This window comes from Apodemus sylvaticus, chromosome X, assembly GCF_947179515.1.
Source record: "Apodemus sylvaticus chromosome X, mApoSyl1.1, whole genome shotgun sequence".
Taxonomy (NCBI): Eukaryota; Metazoa; Chordata; class Mammalia; order Rodentia; family Muridae; genus Apodemus; species Apodemus sylvaticus.
In genome coordinates this window covers 136,838,182-136,864,970 of record NC_067495.1, presented here as the reverse complement: position 1 = coordinate 136,864,970, position 26,789 = coordinate 136,838,182, and the positions used below count along the sequence as shown (strand labels likewise).

Here is a 26,789-nt window from a genome sequence, read left to right as displayed (position 1 = left end):
TGCTCTTAACGCTCAGTGGCTGAGGTTAGAAGCACTCCGCATCCAGAGTCCCGAAATTTCTGCAAGTTTCTGGGCTCCCTGTCCTGGGGCTTGTTGGTCCCAGCTAGGGGGCTCTAGTCTTCTAAGCCACCGGAGCTGCGTAGACTGCGACCCTTCCGGCCGCGTCTGTGCTTGCACAGACGGGCTGCTAGCAAGCCGGAGTCCGGCAGTGGCTAGTTAGGGTTAGGGTCACCAACCGGTGAGTCTGGCTCAAGGATGGCGGAGGCAAGGCCCTCTCCGGCAAGGCCCCCTCCGGCAAGGCCCCCTCCGGCAAGGCTCCCTCTAGCAGGGTCCGCTCCGGCAGGGAGCCCTCCGGCAGGATCCCCTCCCGCGTCCTCTCAGGCCCACGCCTCGCAGTGGCTGGCATTCAGGCACTTGCCTAAGACTGCCGCCCAGGCGCCCAAGACTAAGAATCTCCAGCTGAATCCGGACAACTGTACTTTCGTGCCGTTCACGCAGGCGGTCCCGGTGCAGGTGGACATGGCCATGGCCCTGCATCGCGTTCGGATCGCGGAGAAGTATGGGAAGAACTACCTCTGCCTGCTGCAGGCAGTCTTCCTCGCAGGTGAGTACCGTTTCCCTGTGCACTCCCGCCCAGTGGCCTGGAACACCAGGCTCTCTCCCCTCTTCCCGGCTCCCTCCTCAACCTGTTGGAGTGGGGGGGGGGTGTCTGGTGCACTTTGTCTTCTCTAGTCTCTCTCTCTCTCTCTCTCTCTCTCTCTCTCTCTCTCTCTCTCTCTCTCTCTCTCTCTCTCTCTCTCTCTCCCTCCCTCTCTCCCTCCCTCTCTCTCCTCTCTGTCTCTCTGTCTCTGTCTCTGTCTCTCTGTCTCTCTGTCTCTCCTGTCTGTCTCTGTCTCTCTTGCTCTCCTTTCCCTGCCCCCATTCACTCCTTAATCCACCCAAACCCCCTGCGGTGGCGCTCCTAGTTTAGAGCCGCCCGGACTGTGGTCCTCAGTTCTTCAGGCCACCTGCCACCGAGGATGTGCGTGGCCCTCTATTCAGCTCAAAGCCCCGCAGGCGGACCTCCAGAAGCCCACGATGCAAGGTGAGACTGCTCCACGTCTCCTCCTCACTTCCCACCTGCCTCTTGGTGGAGTAGGGAACGTTGGGGGGATCTTCCATTCTGTACCCTGGAGCCACAGCACCCTGAGGATGAGGATGCAGATGCACTTCCCTGTAACACTCCTTGTAGTTTTTAAAGCGAGGTTTATTTACGTGTGTGGGTGGTCGCTGTTTCATTTACACGTGCTAGGGCCAAGTCAAAAAGGCCCTTGGATTCTGAAAGCCGCGGGCCTGCAGTTGGAGGAGGAGTTTGTAGGCAAACTGGGGCCAAGGATTTGGGCTTTCTCACTAGGACCGCCGCAGCCTGGTCCTATGAGCTTCCTGCCTCCTTTCTGCTCTTACTACAAAGGCAAAAAGCTCCTTCTTACTCGCCCTGGAGGGACAAAACCAAAGCTGACAAATCTCTTACTGCTTGCCTCTGTTTAGGTAAAAGGCTTAAGAGTAGTGCGAGGCGCGAGGCGACATCTGATGTGTACCTGTTGAGCTAGTCGGAGTTGTTAGACTTTCGGCTCTCCGTGTATCCTGAAGCATATCCTGAAGCACGCTTAGGCTCGGAGGATTTAAAGTTCCTCTAGTACCATTGGCCGTCCAGGGACAGCTGCCAGGCGCTGCCTCTGCTGGCCTCGTCTTTTGTGCCTCTGCAGTGCTTCCCCTCTTAATGGGAACTTGGGAATTTATAGTAGATGCAGTGCAGTTTTTCTTTTTTCAAATCAGGTAGACACAGTGTGTGTTCCAAATTCCACTTCTTGTTCGAAACTGGCCATGAATGGATTGGAAGGTCATGTCTATGATTTTGGTTAAACCACAGGAAACGCAGGGCTCTGTCTAAAGCTTGGTAACAAAGAACCCTTTGGTCTTGAGTATTTTGTTTGGAAGCGGTCAATGTTATTTTCTATATGTAATAATAAATCATTAAGGGAAGTGTGGGAGTGGGCACACACTTTTTCAGGGTTTAAGGGCAGTTTAAATGGATTTGAGAGACTACAAAAAGGAAGTCTTCTGTGCACAAGCCGTGTGCATTGAGGGCTAAAGATCAACTTCGTAGAAAAAAAAACGTGAAAAATGAAACAGTCTCACTTTGTAGCTCAGGACTGGTTCCAAATAATCCTCAGGCTGAGAGTACATCATGTGTACCACCACTCCCAACACACGGGCACTCATGCACATGCATGTGTGTACACACAAACACGCAACACACACACACACATTTGTATGGATATGAGAGAATGAGGTTCTGGGGGTCTGTGCATGGACACTAGGCAAATGTTCTACCTCTAAACTATAATCCTAGTGGGAAAATGACACAAAATGAAAATACAAAGGGATGTTTCTATTGCCAGGCATTTCTCTTTGGTCTAGGTTCCTTTTTTGATCCTTGGAAGTCTCTAACAGGCTGCCACTGTGGCATGGCAATGTGTCCTAGCACTCCAATGATACCAGTCACCGTTGTGTTTTAGTTGGGGTGGGGATAGGGATGTAGTAGGTGGGGTCTGACAGCTATTTGTCTTTTCAGCAGTTATCACCATGTCCCCGCAAAGACAAGTACATCTGTGGCTGGGACACATCCTGTAGGATATTATAACTTTATATTGTTGTTGTTGTTGTTGAGATGGGCATTTAAAAAACTTGCCCAAGTTGCATTTGAGCTCCTGGCTTAAAGGATGTGCTTCGACCTCTAGAGTAACTGAGACTACAGGCTTGTAACACCATGTACAGCTTGTGCTTTATTCTACTCTTTTCAAAAGTATATTGCTTTGCTCTCTTTTCTTTTCTTTTTTTTTTTTTTCTTTTTGGATTTGTATTTTTCGAGACAGGGTTTCTCTGTGTAGCCCTGACTGTCCTGAACTCACTTTGTAGACCAGGCTGGCCTTGAACTCAGAAATCCGCCTGCCTCTGCCTCCCAAGTGCTGGGATTACAGGCATGCACCACCACTGCCCGGCTTTGCTCTCTTTTCTGTGTGTATACGTGTGGTAGCATGTGCCCTAGCACATATGTGGAGGTCAAAGGGCAATTTGCAAGAATCTGTTCTTTCCACCATGGGCTTTTCAGGGAGCCGGGCTTACCAGCACGCACTCAGCCTGCTGAGCCACCTCAAGCCCTTTTTTGACTTTTTGACTTAGAGTCTTAAGGCTGATCTCAAATTCTGGCTCTTCTTGCCTCGACTTCCAAGGTATTGGGATTACAAGTGTGTGCTACCATGCATAGTTTATAACTGTAAATGCAAAAAAGAGTTCATATACTTAAACATATTCACATATGTACCTATGTGTTCAGAAAGCTTTTTATTGCCATGAAGAAGCCTTTGAAAGATCACTTATTAGATAGTTATTTGTGGGTATACAGTTTCTCTTTTGAGGCAGCCCAGAGACAGCATGCTTTTGCTTCTGAGATGGGAGAGTCTCAAGATCAGAGGGAAGCATAAGGCATGAGAAATTTTTTTTTCCAGGTGGGTAAGGGATGGGAATGGACTGTGATAGAGGCAGAGAAGGTATTCCAGACATAGGAAATAAATGAACAAAGACAAAGCAGAAAGGGAGAATATAGTTTGTTACATAATTACAGATGGTTTTACAAATGATTAGAGCAGGAGGGTGTAGTGGTGTGCACCTTCAGTCTCAGCACCAGAGAGGCAGAGGCAGGTGGAGCTCTAAGTTTGAGGCCAGCCTGGTCTATAGAGCCAGTTCCAGGACAGCCATAGTTACACAGAGAAAAAACCAAAGGGGGGGGGGGGGGCTGGAAAGGGGATAACATTTGAAATGTAAATAAAGAAATGGTTCGATTAAAAAAAAGTAAGAAAAACCAAGGGAACAAGGCAGTGGAGGTGCATACATTTAGTTCCAGCACTCAGAAGGCAGAGACAGGCAGAAAGATCTTTTGAGTTTGAGGCCAGCCTGATTTACAGAGTGAGTTCCAGGACAGTCAGGGCTATGCCAAGAAGCCCTTGTCTTCAAACAAACAAAAAAGAACTAGTTGGGGGCTGGTTCAGGAGAAAGACTGGGAATGGGGGCCAGGTGTGGCCATGCTTGGATCTAATCCCAGTATCAGGAAGGGAGAAGCAGGGAGATGTCCAGCCAGGGCCACAGAGTGAGTGAGGGCCCTCTCAACAAGCAAACTACAGCCAATCAACCAACCAACCAACCAACCAAAAGGCTGAGAATGCAAGAGGAAGGGCAAGTTTGGTTTCAGTTTATTTCGTCATTTTATTTTAGTGTTCAGAATGGAGCCCAGAGCCTCACATGTGTCAAGCCAGTGCTCTGCCACTGAGACATTATTCCCAACCTGGGATTCAGTATTGAGTATGTGCTTTGTGTGGAACATTCAGGTTGAACTAAGCAAGAGGTCCAGATCCAGGAAGAAGTAGGGAGACGTAAACCTTATTTCTTCCCGTCTTCTCTTAACTGGAGTTTTTTATTTATTTTTTCTTAAATTGACTTTCCTATCTTGATAGTTCATCCTGAATAATGAATAGACACATGTTCATTAGCTTGTATCTACAGTTTTCACTTCTCACATGCTACCTTACTTAAAAATGAATAGGAAAAATACTTTGCAGTCCATGAAGAATATAAACTCTATTAATCTCCAAGAGTCTCACCCAACTAAGAATTTAAGGAGGTGTGGAAATCTATCCTTGTGCAAGTTTGTTTTCAACTGCAATGTGGCATCCTTAAGTTTTAGCTCAAATAGAGTATAAATGACAGCATTGATTTGCATACATTGCACAATGTGGTAAAATGTTTTCCAATGACAATGGGTCTTTAATGGGGCTAAACTTTTTCTATTTTGAAACAAAGTCTCATGTAGCCCAGGCTGCCCTGAAAAACTCTATGTAGTTGGAGATGGACCTGAATTCTTACAACCACTCCTCAGTGCTGGGATTACATGTATAAGCCATCATTCCAGATGTTTTTAATGCAGTTCTATGGACCACATCCATTCATGCCAGGCAAGCACCTAACCAACTGAACTACATCCTGACCTGTAGACTACCTTATATTGACTATTTTCCGTGTCAAACTTCTCTGGGAAATGGAGCATCAACACTTTTTGTACCTGGTTTATTTTGCTTCTCAAACTTCTAATCATTTTGGACGGAAAGGTTTTCAAAAAGTTTACTTACTTTCTGGACTCCTGAACCTGGAAATAATTGCATCTTTTCCGGTGACTCAAGACTGTCCTTAAGACAGCATCAATTATGTTAATCTGATATATACAGTGCTCAGGGGTTCGAGTGGAGGCTCTTTGTCTCTATGGCAAATGGGCACAGTTCTTTCTGCCTTTTAATTTGTAATGTCTGCTTTGTCTAATCTCTTCACATATCCCTTGTCTGTTAGCTGTCACTTCTTGCTATTGTCAGTTTTTTCTTTTACTGTTTTTGGTTCCAGGCTGCATCCTCCACTGTTCATTTTGATGTGCTGTAAGCTAAAGAACATTGTAACTCAAATCTACAGAACTATCTGAAAAATATTAAAAAAAATAATTACTCTGGGAAGTCTTCCTTTATTAATGCATATGAACATTGTGTGTTTACATGTTTGCATATGCACATGTGTGTTCAGAGGTCGGGTGTTGATTATGGATATCTTCTGAAGTAGCTCTCTACCTGGTATTTTGAGACAATGTCTCTTACTGAAGCCCTGAACCTGGAGTCATAGGCTCCCCTGAGATTTGCCTGCCTCTGTCTCAGCTAGGGTTAAAGGGCCCCAGGCCTGGCCACAGGCAGCACTCTTAACTTCTAAGCCATCTTTCAGCTCCACTTAAAATAAGTAAAAATAATAGTAATAAAAGGATTGGTTATTTTGGCTCTTCTAGGTCTTTGTTAATCTTCAGAATTTTATTTTTTTATCATTACCTTGTCAATTTGAGAATAAAAATCTAGTTAGGATTTGCTAGGAATAGCTTAGACTCTATAGGTCAATTTATGAAGTTTGTTTGTTTACTTATTTGGAACACAATATTAACTAGTGTGTAGGCTGACCTGATACTTCTTTGTGGCCCAAACTGTAAATATTTTTTTCTGTAAATTTTCTTTATGGACATCAATTTCTTTTATTTCTTGTGTGCTTGGCAGTGGACTCAGAGCCCAGGGCATGCCAAACCTGTGGTCTACCATTAAGCTATCTGTGTCTTACATGTAAAGTAACATGGACTTTATATACTATTTTCCTTTATTTATTTATTTATTTATTTATTTATTTATTTTTTTGAGGAAGAGTCTCAAACTCATGATCCTTTTGTCAGCCTCTCTGAATGCTGAGACCCCCAAGTCTGTGCTGCTTTTCTGGTTCAGAGTTCATTTTTAATAAGTTGATGATTCCTTGTAAAATTTCTAGGTAAATGAGAATGTTCACATGCTGCTAGAATATAAGTTTTGATATCTTTGTGGTTGGAAAGTCTGATAGACATCGAGCTGCCTGCTCCTTCAAAATGTATTTCAGCTAGACCAGTATCAGCTCCTGTGTTTAACTTCAAGAGGACTGCAAGTTTTTTGCTCCTTAGGGTCTACATTTGCAGTCTTGAGCCAGTTGGTTAATTAGCTGTCACCTTAGCTATTGAATATCCAGTGTGTTGACAAGGAAAACGTTAGAGTTATTAAAAAAAATCTTTCCTCTATTAAGAAATGAACCGGTGTGATGAGGTGTAGTTATTCCTAGCTTGCTTGATGCCACTTAGCAGGACTATGCATCTGCTGCAGCATTCTTGAATTTACATTTGCAAGTCCCATCATTTGATTTGTCATTTTGCACTGTTAGTTTACAAAAGAGGGTCAGTTTGGCTCCCTTTGTTGTGGCCTTGGAAGGACCACTAACAGATCTTATGTGTTCTCCCACACGTGTTATAAACCAAAGGAAGCCATTTTAATTGGATTTGTTGTTGCAGATGCTGTGCATTTCAAAATTAGATTTTCTAAACCCAAGAAGCAATGAATAGCCACGGAGTACGGGAGTCGCCATTTAGTTATATGGCTGTGTGAATACCCTAGGGTCTGACCTTTGTGGGCCACCTTGTTTACTTTTATAGCTTGTGTTTTAAATAGCTGTCCTCAAAAGGTCAGATGTTATAATAGAAATTTAAAAGAGGAGAATGCAAATACTTAGTATGTTTAGATCATTCAGTTGGAAGCTGTGACCGTTATGCTCCTGATTAGCATTACATCTTTCAATTCACGTTCAAGCACGGCTGGACTCATTTGCACTGTGGGTACTGCTGTTGATGATTCAGATGAGTTAAAAAAAAAACAGTGACTATGCTGAAGAGATTGGTCAGTGTGGTTAAGAGTACTTGCTCTTCCAGAGGAACTAGGCTCAATCCCAGCACCCACATGACTGCTCATAGTGGCTATAACTTCACTTCCAGGGGATCTGATGGCGTCTTCTGTCTTCCACCAACAGTAGGCATACCGTGCATATGGTTCACAGACATACATACAAGCAAAACATTAATATCCATAAAATAATTGAAAAGGTTATTATTGTGTGTATGTGTGGTCGTGAGAGCATATGCTGATGGAGATGAGAGGACAGCTTTACGATGTCAGATTTCCCCTTACTAGCACACAGTTTCAAATATCATGTTGCAGACTAATCTTTAGGAATATAAATTGAGAGTGAAAAGGAAAACCATTTAGAACCAGCAAGATGATAAAGGGATTCATTGTTGCTTGTAAAGCTGCAAACAAGGCACTCAAGAGTCAAAAATGCAGCACACCACTAGAAGATTTTTGGTGCATTTCTCTCTATGGAGTCTCAACAAATGCAGCTCAACTACACAACGTAAGTCGGACCAATACATGTGTGTTACTAGCAGAGAATCCTTCATCACGTGTCCTTTCATGTGTTTGTTTTAGCAGAACATCTCTCCTGTGTCTGCTTCAGCAAAACTTTCCTTCACAAGTCTGCCTTAGCCTTTCACACCTGTGTCCACTTTAACTAATGTTCCTTCACGTGTTTGCCCCAGCAAAATACTATCCAACTGACTTTCCAAAGAAGCCTTAAGTTTCCATGTTGCAAAAGTGGATGGATCTCTATCCTATTTGAGGTCAGCATGGTCTACGTAGTGAGTTCCAGAACAGCCAGGGCTATGTAGAGACACTGTCTGATAAAAAAATAAAAATAAGTAAATACATAAAATATGTGTATTGAAGGGAGTTTTCTTGGTTTAATTTCTTCTCCTTCCTTCCTTCCCTCTTTCTTTCTCTCCTTTCTGTCTTTCTTAGTACTTTTGTTTTGCTTTGCTTTTGGGGGGCAGGGTCTCAGTCTAGCCCAGGCTATCCTAGAAATCACTTTGTAGTGCTGACTAGCCTTGATCTTATTGAAATCCTCTCACTTCAGCCTTCAAGAGTTCGGAACCAGGAGTCACCATGTCTGACTTGTTTTGTTTTTAAGGCATGCTTTCAGAACTATCCATACAAAAAAATTCTTTTAATAGAAAGTAGCTTTTCCCAGAAAATCATTTTGAGGATAATGCAAACACATTTCTGGAAAAAAATGCTTCTTTAACATAGATTTTTGCATTTAGCAGAGTTTTTATCATCTGTAAAATTTCAAACTTTGATCAAGTCGCAAAAGAACTTTAGAACTGGAGGAATATAAAAAGCTGGGTTGCAGCTCTGGTTTTACCCTCTTTTAGGTTTTAAGGACCTTTCATTTGAATCACAATGCTTCATTTTTGCATGTCACTGTACTAGATGCACACACATATAAATGAGAATATCAGTGCCTTTCACGTGCAGCTCTTGCAAATGTGTCTGGTCCTGCCCAGGATTGATCAGAAAGCTGGCTGGACCACCTTCAAATCCTTTAGCACTCTGAGGTGCTAAAAGGGTCCCTCCCTAGAGGCTAGTCCTCAAGGACGAGGCTAGAACCCTCACTTCTTTTTCGTCTCTTCTGTGTGATTTTCTTATTAGTTTAGTTCTGGATGTCTTTTTACTCCATGCTCATTGCATCTACAACTGTAACATTCATCACTCTGGACAGGAATTGCCTCTTGCTTCTGGATAAAGAGGCAGTCCTGAATCTGGGCTGATGCTTAACTGCTTCTGTAGTTGGATCTAGCTTTCAGCTTTGAACACATGATGTATTAGAGTGGCTGATGGATATGTGGATCAACAACAAAATTGTGTTGAAAGATGGGTCAGTGCCTTGCAGCCCATTCTTTTTTTTTTTTTTTTTTTTTTCTCGAGACAGGGTTTCTCTGTGTAGCCCTGGCTGTCCTGGACTCACACTGTAGACCAGGCTGGCCTTGAACTCAGAAATCCGCCTGCCTCTGCCTCCCAAGTGCTGGGATTACAGGTGTGCGCCACCGCCCGGCTGCAGCCCATTCTTCTATAGCCTCATTTGTTCCTTCTATTCCCCAACATTCTCTACGTATAGCTCTGGCTGTCCTGGAACTAACTTTGTAGACCAGGCTGGCCTCAAACTCAGAAATCTGCCTGCCTCTGCCTCCCAAGTGCTGGGATTAAAGGCGTGTGCCACCACCACCTGGCTTCTCTAGGATTCTAATGTAAGGGTTCATGATTCACTGAAGACTGATACTCCAGACTCACATAGTATGCAAGCGCAAAGAGTGTTTTATTCTGCAGAAGTCCAGCATGCTGGAGTCTCCCATGATCAAGACAGGGAGATAACCAAGTGAGCTCCCAGGCCTGCTTTAAAGCTCGTTAGGGGACTCTGGGGTAGGTGACCTTTCTCTCCTCCATCTCTAGGGACATTCCATTACTGGGGGTGGGGGCTGGAAACTGTTGCTGAGGAAGTAGCTGATGAAGTCTGGAAACTGCTGCTGACCCATTGTCCTTGCCTCAGGCCAGGTGGCAGGGCAGCCACTGAGGCCTGGACTTACCTGGACTTACTCAGTTCTTGGAAACAGATTTAGGCTTGGTCTCCTAAACTGCCAATTTGAAGTCTGTCCTGGAGTCAGCCTAGCCTCCTCACTACTTAATCCCTGATTCATTCCTTCAAAGCACAAATAAAGGCTGAGCATCTGAATGTCTTGTATCCTTCCTTTACGAATTTGGAAGTATTTCCTAATTATATGTTGTATAGATCTTGAAATTCAAGTGATGTCAGTTACATAGCAGGTACATTCGTTTTGATATGATGTATGAATTTATCTTTCCATTTCTTTAAAGTCATGCTCTCAGTTTCTCAGGCTGGCCTGGAACTCAACTGTAGGTCAGACTGGCTCCAGATGTGAGACAGTCCTCTTTCAGCCTGCCTCCTCCTCTGAGAGGCCGAAATTAAAGGGGTGTACCACTATATCCAGTTAGATGGCTTGAAGGCCATCTCAGAATTTCTTTGATCTTTTAGTTGTCACATTTAATGATTTTCTTCCTATTTATATTGCTTATATTATGTAACTCATATTGATTCTTAGTTTGGATTTGTTTAACTCTACTTCATACTTTCTTGTAGTGATTTCTGAAATAATTGCATCTTTCACAATTCATGCTTTGTGATAAATGCAAAGCAATCCTGTGGTAAGAGCCAAATCCAACCCTAACACATATCAGCAATAATAATATTTTATATATTGACACTGGTTAATGCCAGATTTTAAAAAAATACTGTTTAGTGCTGGAGAGATGGCTCAGTGGTTGAGAGTCCTTGCTGCTCTTCTAGAGGACCTGAGTTCAACTTGCCCCACCGACATCTGCAGCTCAGTGACTCTAGCTCCAGAGGATCTAACATCCTTTTCTGGCTCCCAGGGGCACCACACACATCTCCCCTGCCCACATACTTCTTCTTTTTTTTTTTTTTTTTTTTTTTTTTTGTATTTTCGAGACAGGGTTTCTCTGTATAGCCCTGGCTGTCCTGGAACTCACTCTGGAGACCAGGCTGGCTTTGAACTCAGAAATCCACCTGCCTCTGCCTCCCAAGTGCTGGGATTAAAGGTGTGCACCACCACCGCCTGGCTCTCTTTTCTTCTTTCTCAATGCCAATCATATTTGGTCCTATCCTGGGTCTCTGGACTGTCCAGGCTCTTCTTCCTGGACATCTATGCAGTGTCAGGTGTGGGCTCCCTCTCATGGCCACAAATTAGATCAGTTATTGGTTGGCCACTCCCACGAGTTCTGCACCACCATTGCCCCAGCAAGTCTTAGAGGCAGGGCAGACTATAGGAGGAAGGTTTTATGGCTGAGTTGATGCCCCAGTCCCACCTTTCCTGCTTATAGAAGATAAGCTGCTATGAGCATAGTTGAGCAAGTGTCCTTGTGGTAGGATGGAGTGTCCTTTGAGTATATGCCCCGAAGTGTTATAGCTGGGTCTTGAGGTAGATTGATTCCCAATTTTTTGAGGAACCACCATATTGATTTCCATAGAGGCTGTTCTAGTTTAGATTTTGACCAGCAATGGAGATGTACATATTTTATTTTTAAAGGCAAAGTCTCTCTTTGTGGATAAGGCTGGCTTTAAACTTAGGATTCTCTGGCCTCAGCCTTCTATTTACTGTGATTATAAGAATATATGTTTCTGTTACTCTTTTTTTAATTTTATTTTAAGTAAGGAGCTGTATGTTCCCATGCAGAGTGGAGCCAAAGAGAAAAGCACTAGATGTTTGGTGAATTGCACTAGATTAGAAAGAGGCTTCAATATATGTTAGCAAAAGAAGGATTTAGCGTGAATCTTCGCAGAAAAATATGTGAGGTCTTCATATTGTACCTTTATTGAAGAACAATATACTATATAGTTCTACTGTGGTCTAATAAGAATTTATTTTCTGATGATTTCAGAATTGCCCTTTTATTCATTCTTCCTATTGAATCATAACATTTTCTTTTCTATTTTCTAAAAGATTTATTTATTATATGTAAGTACACTGTAGCTGTCTTCAGACACACCAGAAGAGGGCATCAGATCCCATGACAGATGGTTGTGAGCCACCATGTGGTTGCTGGAAATTGAACGCAGGCCCTCTGGAAGAGGAGTCAGTGCTCTTAACCACTGAGCCATCTCTCCAGGCTAAATCATAACATTTTCAAGGGAGCATGTCCATTATTTGAATGTCCTACGTCACTGGTGTTTACAGGTGCTATGGCATATCTCTCAATCTAAAAGGGAAAAATTACCTGTGTAGAAACTCACCCATCTTGTATAAGACCTGGAATTCGCAACATCAGTCATAGGAAACTTTCAAAGAGATGATTGGTAGAAGGAATCAGTGCTGTTTAGGTTCAGACTGCAGTGGCTTGCTTAGTGGTTAAGAGCCTTGGCTGCCCTTAAGGAGGACCATATCAGAGGACTCACAGCCATTTTTAGCTCCAGGCCTAGGGAATCTGATGCCACTTCTGAGCTCTGCAGGCCCTTGCATGCATGTGGTGCACATACACACACTCAGACACACAAATATGCACGAAATAAAAACAAATAATGAATAAAAGAATTTCAGACTGCAAAAAATATTTATCGATGTTCTTGCTGTGATTTGGGAAGAATGGAGGCTGTCAAATTGTGTCTACTTAACTTCATGAGAGCTATTTGAGTGTGTTTTTCTTAGTACAAGTGTCACATGCTCTATCTGAAGGGTAGCAAACAAGATAGATGATATTTTACAACTTTTTCTGAATCTATGCTAGATTCTGCTTCAGGTTGAGACAATGACTGGCATCTGGTGGTTCTTTTTTTTTTTTAAATATTTATTTATTTTATGTATATGAATACACTGTAGCGGTGCAGATGGTTGTGAGCCTTCATGTGGTTGCTGGGAATTGAATTTAGGACCTCTGTTCACTCCTGTTGGCCCCGCTTGCCCCAGCCCAAAGATTTATTCATTATTATATGTAAGTACACTGTAGCTGTCTTCAGACACCCCAGAAGAGGGCATCAGACCTCATTATGGATGGTTGTGAGCCACCATGTGGTTGCTGGGATTTGAACTCAGGACCTTCAGAAGAGCACTCAGTGCTCTTAACCACTAAGCCATCTCTCCAGCCCCCCCCCCCCCGGTGGTTATTTAATAGGAGATTTTTGTATATGCTTGCTCATTTCCTTCATCCTGTTTCTTTGTCTTAAATCCAGGCTTTAGGGACTGAAGAAGTGGCTTAATAGTTTAGAGGACTGGCTGCTCTTCCAGAGAACCTAGGTTCAATTCCCAGCCCTCAGATGGCACCTCACAACCATCTGTAATGGCGATCTGATGCTCTTTCTGGCCTTCATGTGCACCAGACATACTTGAGGTTTATAGACATACATACAGATAAAATGTTCATAAACATAAAATAAATAAATTAATAACAATAATGAAAAGAGGAGGCTTTTACTAGCAACTTTGGAGGTTTGTTTTGAACACCAGAAAAGTGATCTTAAGTCCCTCGTACAGTGCCTAGAAAAGGGTAAGAGATGATAGGTAACCATTTATTTCATTTGGTTCCTAGGAGGCAGTGGGTTGGTTGCTTTAATCTTCCTGGCTGACATCTCTTATTCTGTTTTTATATGTCCTTTGCTTTTGCTGTCAGTTTTTTTTTTTTTTAATAAAAGCATGAAAATGGAAGCATTTGCTTTTTAAAGGAGTGGATTTGCCATGACCCTTTGGTGTGGGCTAAGTGTCACGTGTGTGCAGTAGATTCAGAAGCAGTTTCCTTCAATCATATATGAATAGGAATCCCAGATGGAACACAAAAGGACGCAAAGAGTGTCGATATAAAATAAAAGCCCCAGGGCTGGAAATTATGGCTATTAAATCTTAGGATCTGAAATAAAAATGCTTTTTATAAAATGAGAAAACTTGTACATACTAATTACTTCTAAAAAATGTTCATTTTTCTCTATAGGAGCCATTAGTGGAGTCTGTAGACCTGAAATCTCTGGAGTGGTAATCTATACTCCTATTATCGAGACACACATTCAGAAATAAGACTTCTAAGAGCATTGATCCTAGTCCAGGTATATGCTTGACTGTCCTCTGTGGCAACTCAGCACAGAGATGTTTTGTCTTTGAAAACTGAAAATAAGATTATGTGACTGGTTTTCCCTACCTTGCAAGGCAGCCATTTTGCCTGTAGATAGTTCTGATATTTTGAACAAAGTGCCTCTACATAACACTCTTTCTGTTGGCCTTCCCCCCCCCCAGGGGAAAGACCCAATCAGCCAATCAAACAGCCAAAACCATTCTTGATCAGACAGCTATGGGAGCATTGTAAACATAGCCAGTACCCAAGCAGTTATATGTATTTGCTAGGAAATATAGCAATATATCTATCAAAGTTTCATAAATTTATTTGATATTTTTTACTTTTTCCTAGGACATCTGTTCAAAATGGTGTAGGATGGTATTTTGGCTCATAATAATTCTCAATCAATGTTTATTTTAAAAGGCAGAAAAAAGTTAGGGGAGGCAACACACACCTCTAATCCCAGCAGTTGGGAGGCAGAGGCAGGCAGATATCAAGGATAGCCTCATCTACAGAGTGAGTCCCAGGATACCCATGGCTACACAGAGAAACCCTGCCTTGAAAAACAAGAATAAAAACAACACCAATAACCCCCCCCCCACACACACACAAAGAAAAGAAAGCCCCCTGTGGTGGCACACAGCTGTCATTCCAACATTCGGGATGTAGGGGCAGGAAGATAACGTATTTAAGACTAGCCTGGGCTACATAGTGAGTTTGAGACTATCTTAGGATACAGAAGAGCCCATCTTAAATCAGAATGAATATGGTATACATCTTTATGTGGTGTAACACCTACCATGTAACAGGGTGATGGACACTTTGAGTTTCTGCAAGTGACACAATGAAAACCGAGAATCTGATTAGATGGGTGCACCCTCCTTTTTTATGTTATTCCAAATACATTAATTTCTGTATCTTGTAGCACATAAAAAAGTTGAATTCTAACCTTATTTCCTCATTTGAGATAAAAGAATTAGTGATTGTTTTCAACTTCATGATCAAGATAATAGGGGCTGGAGAAATGGCCCCATGGTTAAGAACTCTTGCTGCCACGCTGGGCGGTGGTGGTGTACACCTGTAATCCCAGCACTCTGGGAGACAAAGGCAGGCAGATTTTTGAGTTCGAGGCCAGCCTGGTCTACAGAGTGAGTTCCAGGACAGCCTGGGCTATACAGAGAAACCCTGTCTTGAACAAACCAAATCCCCCCCCCCCCAAAAAAAACCCCAAAAAAGCAAAAACAAACCTAAGAACTCTTGCTGCTTTTGCAGAGGACTCCGTTCAGTTCCTAGTACCCATATAGTAGTTCATAACCACATATAACTCCAGTTATAGGGGATCAGATGTCCTCTCCCGGCTTCTGCAGATACTATGTACACATAAATGTAGATAAAACACTCATGCATGTTTTAAAAGAAAGACTAAGAGACTGATGCTTCTTATATGTGAATGAACACAAGAGATTTTATTTATTTTTTTTTTTGTTTTTAGTTTGTGTCTGATTGTGTGTACGAGGCTTTTCAGCAGAGAAGATTTACTATTTTTCATTATGTATATCTCTGTGCATGTATGTACATGCCAGGGCAATGCCCTTAAGTTTTTAGAGGCATTGGATCTCTTGGAGCTAGAGGTACATGCAGTTGGGAGCTGGGAACCAAACTTAAAGTCATTTGCCAGAGCACTACATGCTTTACCACTGAGCTATTTCTCCAGCTCTCAACCAGCCCTTTTGGGGTTTGCCATATAGGAGAAAGTGTGTCTTTTATTTGTCTGTAATGGATTAGCTTGGCCAGCTTTCTGTAAAAGATATCTTTGCTCAGCAAGAAAGATGCTGTAATGTGACTTTGGTCTACCATTGTGATCAAGACTTAAAAAAAAAAATTCTTTTTTGAACCAAGGTCTCATGCAGTCAAGGGTAGCCTCCAACTTGATGTATTCAAGTATGACCTCAAATTTTTTCTGTACTCCTGCATCTTCCACCTGAGTGGGTGCTGGATGGGATTACAAATATATGCCAAGATTCGTGGTCTATGTGTTGCTGTGGATGGATCCCTGGGCTGCAAGCATGCTACCGTCCGAACTGCATCTCCAACCTTTTTATTTCTTATACTTGGAAATTATAGAGTTTAAGGAGTCTGCAAGAGAAATATGAATCACCCTCATTTTCACTTTTGTATCACAGGAGGAAATCCGTGTGCAAATGCAAGAGCCTCAGAGTCAAAACAGGCTGCAGCTCACCTTGATTACTTTCCCTGAAGCCAAGAATCTAGCGTTCTCTGCTTGCTTGTTTTCAGCAATAGTCTCACCCTGTTCTCTGTGGACACTCAGTTCCAGCCACCTGCCTTCTGTTGCCTTTCTTTGCTAGTTTCCTCTTTCTTTTAGTTGATCATTAGACTATTTCTTAAAGTGGTAGCATCTCTTTTGACCACCATTTCATCTCTTGTCATTAGTGTGGCAGTGCTATTTTAATGAGATGGTTGTGGGAGGCATTTCCTGTCTCAAAAATCAAAAGTATATTTTCCTTATGTATGTGGTTTTCCATGTTGTTGGTGCTCCTGAATGTAGGTGCCTTAGAAAGTATCTGCTGTGTTAATGAGGGGAAGGGTGCCTGAGTGATGACAGAGAGAAAATGAAACCTTGTTCTTCCTATTGTCTGTCTACAGCTTTCTGCTTTATGCACAAGGCTGTTTTTATTATATGGATGTCTGAATTGTGGAGTGATAGTTTTTATAGTTTAGTAAGATTCTGAATGGTGCAAGAATAATCAGCCTGCAATATATTATTTCCAGTTTGCCGTCTGACATAAAATTCATCAATTTATTTTAATAAATATTCTTGCTATATTCAAGTCAGGAGAGAATTTTTTTTTAAATAGGGATGTCTCTGTGTTCTAATGCTATTTGTTTTAAGACAGGGTGTCTCTAGGTAGCACTGACCAGGCTGGCTTTGAACTCAGAGACTAACCTGCCTCTACCTCCTAAGTGCTGTGTTGTTATGCCTGCTTCTAGTACTTTTTTATTTAAACCCTAAGCCATTACTACTTTTGGAAGCATATGAGGACAGAGAAAAGTCTAGTCTTTTGTTCTGTGATCCTTCTACCATCTATCTGTGTCTAAAAATGTCAATGTTTGACACAGTTTTGACTGTTATAAAAATTATTTTATATTTGAGACACCATAGTGTTAAAGAAATGATTTTATATGCTAGTGTGTATGCTTTGGTTTGAGATATACCAGGAATTTAAACATATGTAAATCTTTATGTGTATATGCGTACATGTGTTAGTTACAAGACAGTTTTAAGAATTAATTCTTATGTTTTTACCACGTGTTTCCGTGTTTACTTTGTGCATGATTCATGTGCCATAAGAGAACTTGCAACTTACAGGGGCACAGGGACCAAACTCAGGTTGTCAGACCATTTTGTGAGCTTCCAATCATGTCTTTAATGACTTGTACTTATGAAAATAAACTAGTTAACAACTTTATATTTCGAAGTGAGTAGATAGGGTAAGCTACGGCTTTGTCTTAATATTTTTGAAAAGATTTGTTCCTGATAAAGCACATCTATAGGAGAAAGTTTCAGGAGCACCAGAAAGAATGTGTCATCAGCCTGACACTACCAGATAGGAGGGCTTTGAAGGTACTTTGTATCAGAGAACAAGTGCAAAATATGGCTTCAATAAGAGATGTAAAACCACAGGCATTAAAACAGCTGTCCAAAATACCCTAGTTCGATGACCTATTTTCTTTTAAAAAGTTATCCTTGTTCATGGACTGGAGGCAGATAATGGACTTTTTAGTTTTGATCCCTGTAGCGTTTGGTAGATTTGAACATTGCAAGCTACCATTTAAGATCTAGGGCAACTAAAATATGAAATAATGCAGGGACAGTGACTTAAAATCACTGTTCATTAGGTATGTACTGTATGTGAGCTGTTTCACATTACAATAGCATTAGGTAGGTCTTATGATGTCCAGGTTACAGATGCGGAAACTGTGCCTCAATGATTCTATGTGACTGGCATGTCCACATCTCTGCTACTAAGTACAATAAACTGGATTGTAATCCAGGTCTTTCTAATTCAGAAACATGTGATGAGCCATTGTACCACAAATCTTACTAACTTAGAGATAATAATATCTACCATGGGGTATGTTAAGAACCCAACAAGATTTTTATAAAAACCCTCAATGTGCTTTGTAATTGCTGATAAAGTTCTATGAAATGCAAGTCTCTATGAGAAGTGGAAAACAATACACTACTGTGTGTATGACTACTCTTCAAAGAATCTGTAGCTATTTGTACCTTGTTCTTAGTTTTCTGATGAGTGAGAGTAGTTTTTTTGTTCTAGACATAGGTTTTGAAAGGTGGATCATTCGTTCTATATACCTAGGGATGTCATAAAAAGCATGGCTAATTCTCCCTCTAGGTGAGGGCAGAAAGAAAAGACTATGCTTGAGCTATCTACAAACAGATCTGTTAAGGGCTCCAGAATTCTTTCAGGGAGGCTGAGGATTTCTGTAGGATTCTAACTACACTTTTGACATGGATGTTGTTTCTCCTCTTGTTTGTCATAGAAACTGGACTGCTCCTTCAGTTAAAGGACATCAATCATTTCCTAATGCAAGACATTGCCTTCCTGTCTGGTAAGCAACCTTTATTGTGTACTTAAGGGCAGATAAATGTATAAACTGGTCAGCAGAGTTCATTTGAGACTTACATAAATAACTTGCTATCCATATGCATATATACACATATATAAACACACATACATTAGATTATAAAATGTTTTAATAATCATTTATATGATGTGGATATAGTTACTAACAAGAGGACACTAAGAATAATTAAGGACTTTTTCACAGTTTCAATATGCCAATAAGAGCAACCTTAATACTCTTGTGCATTTGTCTTTTAGACATCTATAGTATGTGTGTGGGGACATATGTGTCTTAGAAGAGTGTGGGCTAGATTTATTGATTTTTTTTGTTGTTGTTTAGGTATAAACAGAGTTTCATTATGTCACCACAGCAAGAATTTGCTATGCAAACAAGGTTGGCCTCAATTTCATAGAGGACCTTCTACCTCTACCTCCCAAGTGCTGGGATTAAAGTTTTATTCCACCACACCCATCCTTTTCTCTTTTTATACTTAATATTTTTATGGGTATTTTGGTCTACATATATGTCTATATGCCATATGCATGAAGTGCCTGCTCAGGAGGGCATCAGTTCCCCTGGAACTGGGCCTGCAGATGCTTTTGTGCCGCCACACAGGTACTGAGAAGCAGCCTTTTACCAGAGCTGACAGTGCCTTTTTTAATGCTAAGCCATCTATCTCTCCAGGTCCTAATCCTTTTTCTTATAATGGAGTCCTGACATAAAGCATAAGAATAGGATGATGTTGGAGCTGAGACTGGGTTCAGCCCTTACTCAAAACAGAAAAAAAGAAACAAAGAAAGAAAAGGAAACACACACACACACACACACACACACACACACACACTGGATTTAGTAGTTTCTGACTGGACTATATCACCAACAGATATAGGAAATTACTATTCTGTCACAATAAATTTAGCTGTTTGGTTTGCTTTCAGCACTGTCAGTGTTTTCCCAGATGGTGGTCGATTTCTCATGTTTCAAGTACTTTTGCTTTACTTAAGTGTTCCACTACTGAGGTACACTTCAGTCCTCTGTGTTATCTAAATTGTGTTCTGAATAGAACCATTTTCAGGACTGTCTGCCTCCATCCACACCCTCCTTACTTTTCTTTATGTCTTTAGCATTTTTGTGGATTTATTTATTTATTTATTTATTTATTAAGTTTTTTTTTTTTTGGATTTGGTTTCTTTCGAGACAGGCTTTCCCTGTGTAGCCCTGGCTGTCCTGGAACTCAGAAATCTGCCTGCCTCTGCCTCCCAGAGTATTGGGATTACAGGCGTGCACCACCACCGCCTGGCATGGTTGTTTTTTAAAAACGCATCTGCTTACACTTTCTTTTGAAGAAAAAGTTTCTAATGGACAAACATAATTAATGCCCCTACCTCCCAATTTAGAATTTAAAGATCTTCTTTGTTCTTTTATTACAGATGTACTATTTATACAGTATATGTAGGTGCTCAAAGGCAATAAGCTCACTAGATTAAAATTTAGATTAGTCAGTCAGTGATAATTGACCCTTAGTGGAGCCATGTATCATTGCCATTAATGGACGATGTTTGCTTAACTAGTATTAGCTTGTTTGGAAAGAGAGAAGAGAAGGGAGCTTAGGATGGGGAAGGAAGGGGTGTCCTGACCAAAAGCAACTGAGAGATGTGATGGTTACTCTTGGCTCAGTTCTGTTCCTGTAGAGAACCTTGGCTAATACAGGAGGTTTGTTTGGCTTACAAGTCTTGATCTCAGTTCACCATTAAGGAAAGCTGGGGCAGTCCCTCAAGCAGGAGCAGAGAGTAACCCTGCAGGAGAAGCTGCTTACTGCTTGCTTTGTAGGACTTGCTCAGCTTGCTTTCCTGGCTGGGGTGGCACCGCCCCCTTTGGGCTGGAACCTCCCACATCAATCATTAATCAAAGAAACTAAAAAGCCCCACAGATACAGGCCAATGGAGGCAGTTTCTCAATTGAGGGAGGGTCCCTCTTCCCAGGTGTCTCTTGTTTATGTCAAGTTGGCAAAAAAGCAAGCAACACAAAGAGAGAAAGAAAGAGACAGAGACAAAGACAGACAGACAGACAGAGAAATGCAGAGGCAGAGAGAGACAGGCAGAGAGAGACACACACACAGAGACAGAGAGACAGAGAGACAGAGGGAGAGACAGACAGAAAGACAGAGACAGAGTCACAGAGAGACAGAGAGACAAATACAAAGTCAGAGAGAGATAGAGACAGAGGCAGAGAGAGAGAGGGAGAGACAAAGAGACAGAGGGAGATACAGAGAGAGAGACGAGAGACTGTGTTCTGTTGAGGGTTGGGTGGGGTAAGTTCTCTCTACCATCACTTTTACTTCCTATGTTTTGTAGCTCTAGTGTTAGTTACATAAACATTTAGGATCATTCCCCCCCCCCCCCCATAGGTTGGCAACTTGAACATTATCTAATGAACTCCAGAAGCACTTACCTTACTTTTAAGAAATTATGTTTGTTTGTGCACAGGAGTGTAGCTGCCTGCAGAGGCCAGAAGAGGGCGTAGGAACCCCTGGAACTTAAGTTCAGTGCTTGTGGGCCGTGTGACACTAGTGCTGGGAACTGAACTTAGTCACTCCCTCTGCCAGAGCACTGTCAACTGGGAAACCATCTCCCCAGTCCCTCAAATGTACTTCGCTCAAAAATTTTTTTAGCCCTACTTTTCCATATGAATTTTTTGTGTGTATGTATGTTCACCATGTGCATGCGGGGCCTATGGAGGGAAGAAGAGGATTCAAAGCCCTGTAACAGGAGGGGTAGAGGATTGGGAGCCCCCTGTGGGTTCGGGCATTTGCATCTCCCCAGCCCCTGACTCTTTTCTTCCTCACCTCCATTTTATAGTAGTTTTGGAGACAGGGTCTCACTATGTACTTTGCCAGTCCTGGAACTCACTATGAACAGGCTGGCCTCAAACTCAGAGAGATCTGCCAGCTTCTGCCTCCTGAGTACTGGGATTAAAGGCGTGCACCATTATACCCAGCTCTCCCGAACTTTTTTATATCTAGTAATATACCTGGTTCTGAAATCTAGTTTGCTTAATATTCGGCAGTACAACAGGGTAGATTTCTGCCTCTGTCCACTTTCCCAGCTTTAGCACGCGCTGCTGTATTTATTTGGGTTCGGATGCTCTACGGTCATTGTTCACACATGTATGCAAAGGACTTGGGTCGCTAAGCCATTCCTCCACTCCTGCTTTTTGAAATTTAATTCCAACATTTAGATCATTTATTCTGCATAGTACTGGATTTCCTTTCCTGCTTACCTTAACTCCTGTGCTCAGTTTTATGAAGTTTTCCACTGTCATTTTTCTCATTTGGAATTTAGGATCATAACTATAACACACACAGTGGTTCTGTAATCTTTGCTTGTTCAGCTTGGCAGGTCATCGGTTTCTTCAGCCATATTTATTATGTGTATCACGTCAAAATTCCTATCTTCTTATTCATTTGCTCCTCTTTTACCTTTCTTTCTTTCTTTCTTTCTTTCTTTCTTTCTTTCTTTCTTTCTTTCTTTCTTTCTTTCTTTCTTTCTTTCTTTCTTTCTTTCTTTCTTCCTTCCTTCCTTCCTTCCTTCCTTCCTTCCTTCCTTCCTTCCTTCCTTCCTTCCTTCCTTCCTTCCTTTCTTTCTTTCTTTCTTTCTTTCTTTCTTTCTTTCTTTCTTTCTTTCTTTCTTCGGAACCACTGTGCTAGACTTCACTTGCTCTTTTGGTTTATATGGAAATTGTGATTCTCATAAAACTCTCGGTTACCTGAAATAGCCTTTTAGTCATCCTCTTTAAATATGAAAATACTCATAATGTTTTCTCACACAAATTGATAATTTGGTTGATGTGATTTATTTTAGGGGGCCGGGGAAGGGACAATGCTTGGATCATTACATTTCCAGAAAACTGTAACTTCAGATGCATACCAGAGGAAGTAATTGCAAAAGTACTCAATTACCTGACTTCTATTGCAAGGTATGTACTATTCGACTATATTTAAAAATTTTGTTTTAGATCAAACATCCACTTGAAGGTTAAACATGGACCTTGCTTGTTAATATAGTTATTGCTATTGTGAATAATAAGCTCACCTAAAGTAAATAAATATCAGAAAATAGGAAGCTGACAGCTACTTATATTATGAATATATTTAAAAATATACTATAAAATATATGAAGGAGAAATTATATAAATATTCTGAGGATATATGTAAACAAATATAGCATTTTAGAAGTGCTGCCCCTCACAAAATGTGACAGACATATATAAAAGGATACCTTTACTAGCCAGGAGTTAAGAAAGCCATTTGTCCCATTTGTCCTTTTTTTTCTTTTTTTTTTTTTTTTTTTTGAGGCAGGGTTTCTCTGTATAGCTCTGGCTGTCCTAGAACTCACTGTGTAGACCAGGCTGGCCTCAAAATCAGAAATCTACCTGCCCCTGCCTCCCAGCCATTTGCCTTTTTGTCCAAGAATTACACATAAAGACTTTATCAGCAGCAGTTTTGGGAGCTACTAGGCAGGATAATTTGATAATAAAATCAGTTAGCATTACTGTGTGTTAAAATGAAACACTTAGAAGCCTCCTTTAGAGGGGCTGAAAGGATTTCTCAACAGTAAGAATGCAAGCACAACCAGTAGGAGCATTTCTAAGGTTCCAGCATCCATACAGTAAGCCAGGGACCTTGCATATAGCAGCTATCCCAGCAATGACAAGTGGAAGCCAGGAGAACCTTCCTCCTTTTGGTTTCCAGCTTAGCCAAGAAAATGTAAGCTCCAAATTTAAGGAAAAGAGCTCATCTCAAAAGAATAGGTAGAAAATGACAGAGGAGGACTCCCTCTTATTTTTTTTAATTTTTATTTTTTGGTTTTTTTGAGACAGAGTTTCTCTGTGTAGCCTTGTCTGTTCTGGAACTCACTCTGTAGAACAGGCTGGCCTTGATCTCAGAAATCCGCCTGCCTCTGCCTCCCAAGTGCTGGGGTCAAAGGTGTGCACCACCACCACCCAGTGAGGACTCCCTCTTAAATACACACACACACACACACACACACACACACACTTCAGATATCATATTTATGTTGAATCTAATCTAATCTATCTATCTATCATCTGTTTACTAATTTAAAACAGGGTCACACTTTGTGGCCCTAGCTTGTTGGCCTAGACTTTCCTATGCAGACTAGACTGGCTTCACACAGAGATCTGCCTACTTCTGCTTTCATAGTACTGGGATTAAAAGGCTATGCCGCCATGCCCAGCCAAGATAAATTTTTAAAGGAAGCAGTTTCCATTTATTAACCTTAAAAATAGAGAACATAATTTATTTGAAGAGTCTTATGAGCAAAAATCAAGTTCTAGAAGAGTAAATTAACAGTGTACCTATGGAAGCTTAAAGTATTTTTAGGGCAAATCAAAGTTATATTACCCATTAAATTGCCTTCTCCCAAATGCAAAGAGCAGCCTGCAGTGTAAAACAATATATTTAACTATATATTTTTTAAGTGAATGAAAATGATAGCTTGCTCTGCGAGGTTAAGCTTGATGTTATGGAAGATACTGGCTGTTTTCTCATCGCCATGATGTCAAGATTCCAAATCTGTTATTCTAACCCAGGTTTATCACACAATCAGTTATTTCATTTTATGTACTTTTGTTTATTTGTATGTGTGTATTTTGGTGTGGGTAAATGCTGTGTTTGTGTGTGGAAGCCACAAAAGAGCAATGGATCCCTTGGAACTAGAATTACAGGTGGTTGTGAGCAGCTTGATGAAGGTGCTGGGAACCAAACCAAACTCAGGACCCCTGCAAGAGGAGTAAATAGTCTTAAGCACTGAGTTATCTGTCTAGCCACCTCATTTTCCTATTAAAAAATGGCATTAGTACTGAAAAACAAAGTTTAAATAATAAACAGGAGTACACACACACACACACACACACACACACACACACACACACACACGAGTTTTTCTGTGTAGCCCTGGCTGTCCCAAATCTCATTCTGTAGATGAGGCTGGCCTCAAATTCAGAGCTCTGCCTGCCTCTACCAAGTGCTGGGATTAAAGGCATGTGCCACTGTGCCCAGCACTCCTGAACGTTTTTATATCTAGTAACCCCATTCTGAAATCTAGGTTTTTTTGTTTTGATTTTTGTTTTTTGAGACAGGGTTTCTTTGTATAGCCCTGGCTGTCCTGAAACTTACTCTGTAGACCAGGCTGGCCTCGAACTCAGCAATCTGCCTGCCTCTGCCTCCCAAGTACTGAGATTACACGCGTGAAATCTAGTTTTAAAATAATTTTTAAACAGCAGTTTTTGGTTTTTGTTTTATTATGAGAAGGTTCTCACTATATAGCTCTGGCTGTCCTGGAACTCACTCTGTAAACCAGGCTGACCTCAGACTCACAGAGATTAGACTGCCTCAGCCTCAGTGAATGCTGGGATTAAAGTACAACAGTACTCCTGATCACACTAAGACAGCACTTCTAAATCTAAACTTGTCTTCAGTTAAAGATCATCTGTAAAATACGTAATCACAAAACACAAAAACAAAGACACAAAACATAAGGCTTGTTACTAATAAAAATTATTTTTTCATCTCTTATAGGCAAAGTGGATCTGACTCCCGATTTACTATCATTCTGGATCGAAGATTGGATACATGGTCTTCCCTCAAAATTTCCCTCCAGAAAATCTCAGTAAGTACCATGCACTTTATAGTAGGTTCTATATTCTCTCTCTCTCTCTCTCTCTCTATATATATATATATATATATATATATATATACACACATACATACATACATATAGTATATATAATATATATGCTTATACTTAGCCTTTTGAAAGTATGGATTTTTTTATATTGATGGAGACAATAGGTATTGATATTGATATAATGTGAAGGAAGAATATTTTGTGATCTTAAGTAATGACCTTCTCCCAACCTAAATGCTAGTGGGAACAAGTGAGTAACTGATGGTTCAGTTTCTAAGTAAGCAAAGCTTGTGCAGTGTTCTGTATAGCCTTTAGAGGAAGGCGTACATTTTATGGGACCTTTTAGGAAACAAATATAGCTGACTAAGGTCACTTGCACTAGAACAAATGTATGACGCAAATACTAAGGTTATTGAAGTTCTGAGTCTGTACTTTCTTTTGCTATATTATTCGTTGATAAACATAAAAAATATACTAACACTTGGAGGCAGGTAAAATAACAAAGTGAGTAAGGCCATCTGTTTCATATTCATCATGAATTTTTCCTTATTTGGGTACCTTTTACTCGTGGGTTTCTATTATTTGTTTATAACGGGTATTTAATTATAAACAGTGCGTATTAATTTTCTTTTCTGGTGCTGTGATCAAACTTTTTGGGGAAAGCAGCAGAATAGGGAAAGCTCATGATTCTAGGCTATATAGTCTGTCATAGCACAGAATCCACAGTGGCAGGAACTTGAAGCACTGATTACATCCTCAGCCAGATGAACAAAAAAATGAATGTGTCCATGGTAGCGCCCAGCTCACTTTCTCTATTGTCACATAATCCAGGATTCCTTGCCTTGGGAATGGTGCTCTCCACAGTGGTTCTTCCCACCTCAGTAAACACAAACTAATCTGTCACAGACATATCCAGAGGCCCATCACCCGGCAATTTTAGATTTTGTCAAGTTGACACTTATCACTAACTATCACATAGTGAAACGAAGATACCACAGAAGTCAAACAATTTGGTAGAGGAAAATGACAGCACTTACTGTAGCTCTGATGGTAGAGTGCTTGCCTACAAAGCCCTGGGGTCTATTCCCAGCACTACATAAGTCAGATGTGAGCCAGGGCAGTGGTGATGCATGCCTGTAATCCCAGCACTCTGGGAGGCAGACGCAGGCGGATTTCTGAGTTTGAGGCCAGCCTGGTCTACAGAGTGAGTTCCAGGACAGCCAGGGCTACACAGAGAAACCCTGTCTCAAAATAATAATAATAATAATAATAATAATAATAATAAACCCTGAGCTTGGAGCTGTTTGCTGACAATAGAATGCACTTCCCACCTGGGCATCAGTGGCAGGGCAACAAGAAGGAAGTCCTTGCCCTCCACTGATCTCAGGTTCCTAAGACAAGGGAACTAGCTTTTATTGCATTGTATTGC

The 26,789-nt window shown here is 41.2% G+C and overlaps 1 protein-coding gene across 1 annotated transcript in view; it reads left to right on the top strand.

Annotated features, from left to right (window-relative positions):
- The first annotated feature begins 291 nt into the window (after positions 1-291).
- The window catches only part of Mcf2 (MCF.2 cell line derived transforming sequence), a 100,938-nt gene continuing 74,440 nt past the window's right edge, over positions 292-26,789 (top strand). The window contains exons 1-4 of the mRNA XM_052170353.1: positions 292-604; positions 18,570-18,638; positions 22,514-22,628; positions 25,252-25,342. Of these exons, the coding sequence (XP_052026313.1) occupies positions 520-604; positions 18,570-18,638; positions 22,514-22,628; positions 25,252-25,342 (360 nt within the window). The 5' untranslated portion in view covers positions 292-519. The remainder of the gene's footprint in view (positions 605-18,569; positions 18,639-22,513; positions 22,629-25,251; positions 25,343-26,789) is intronic.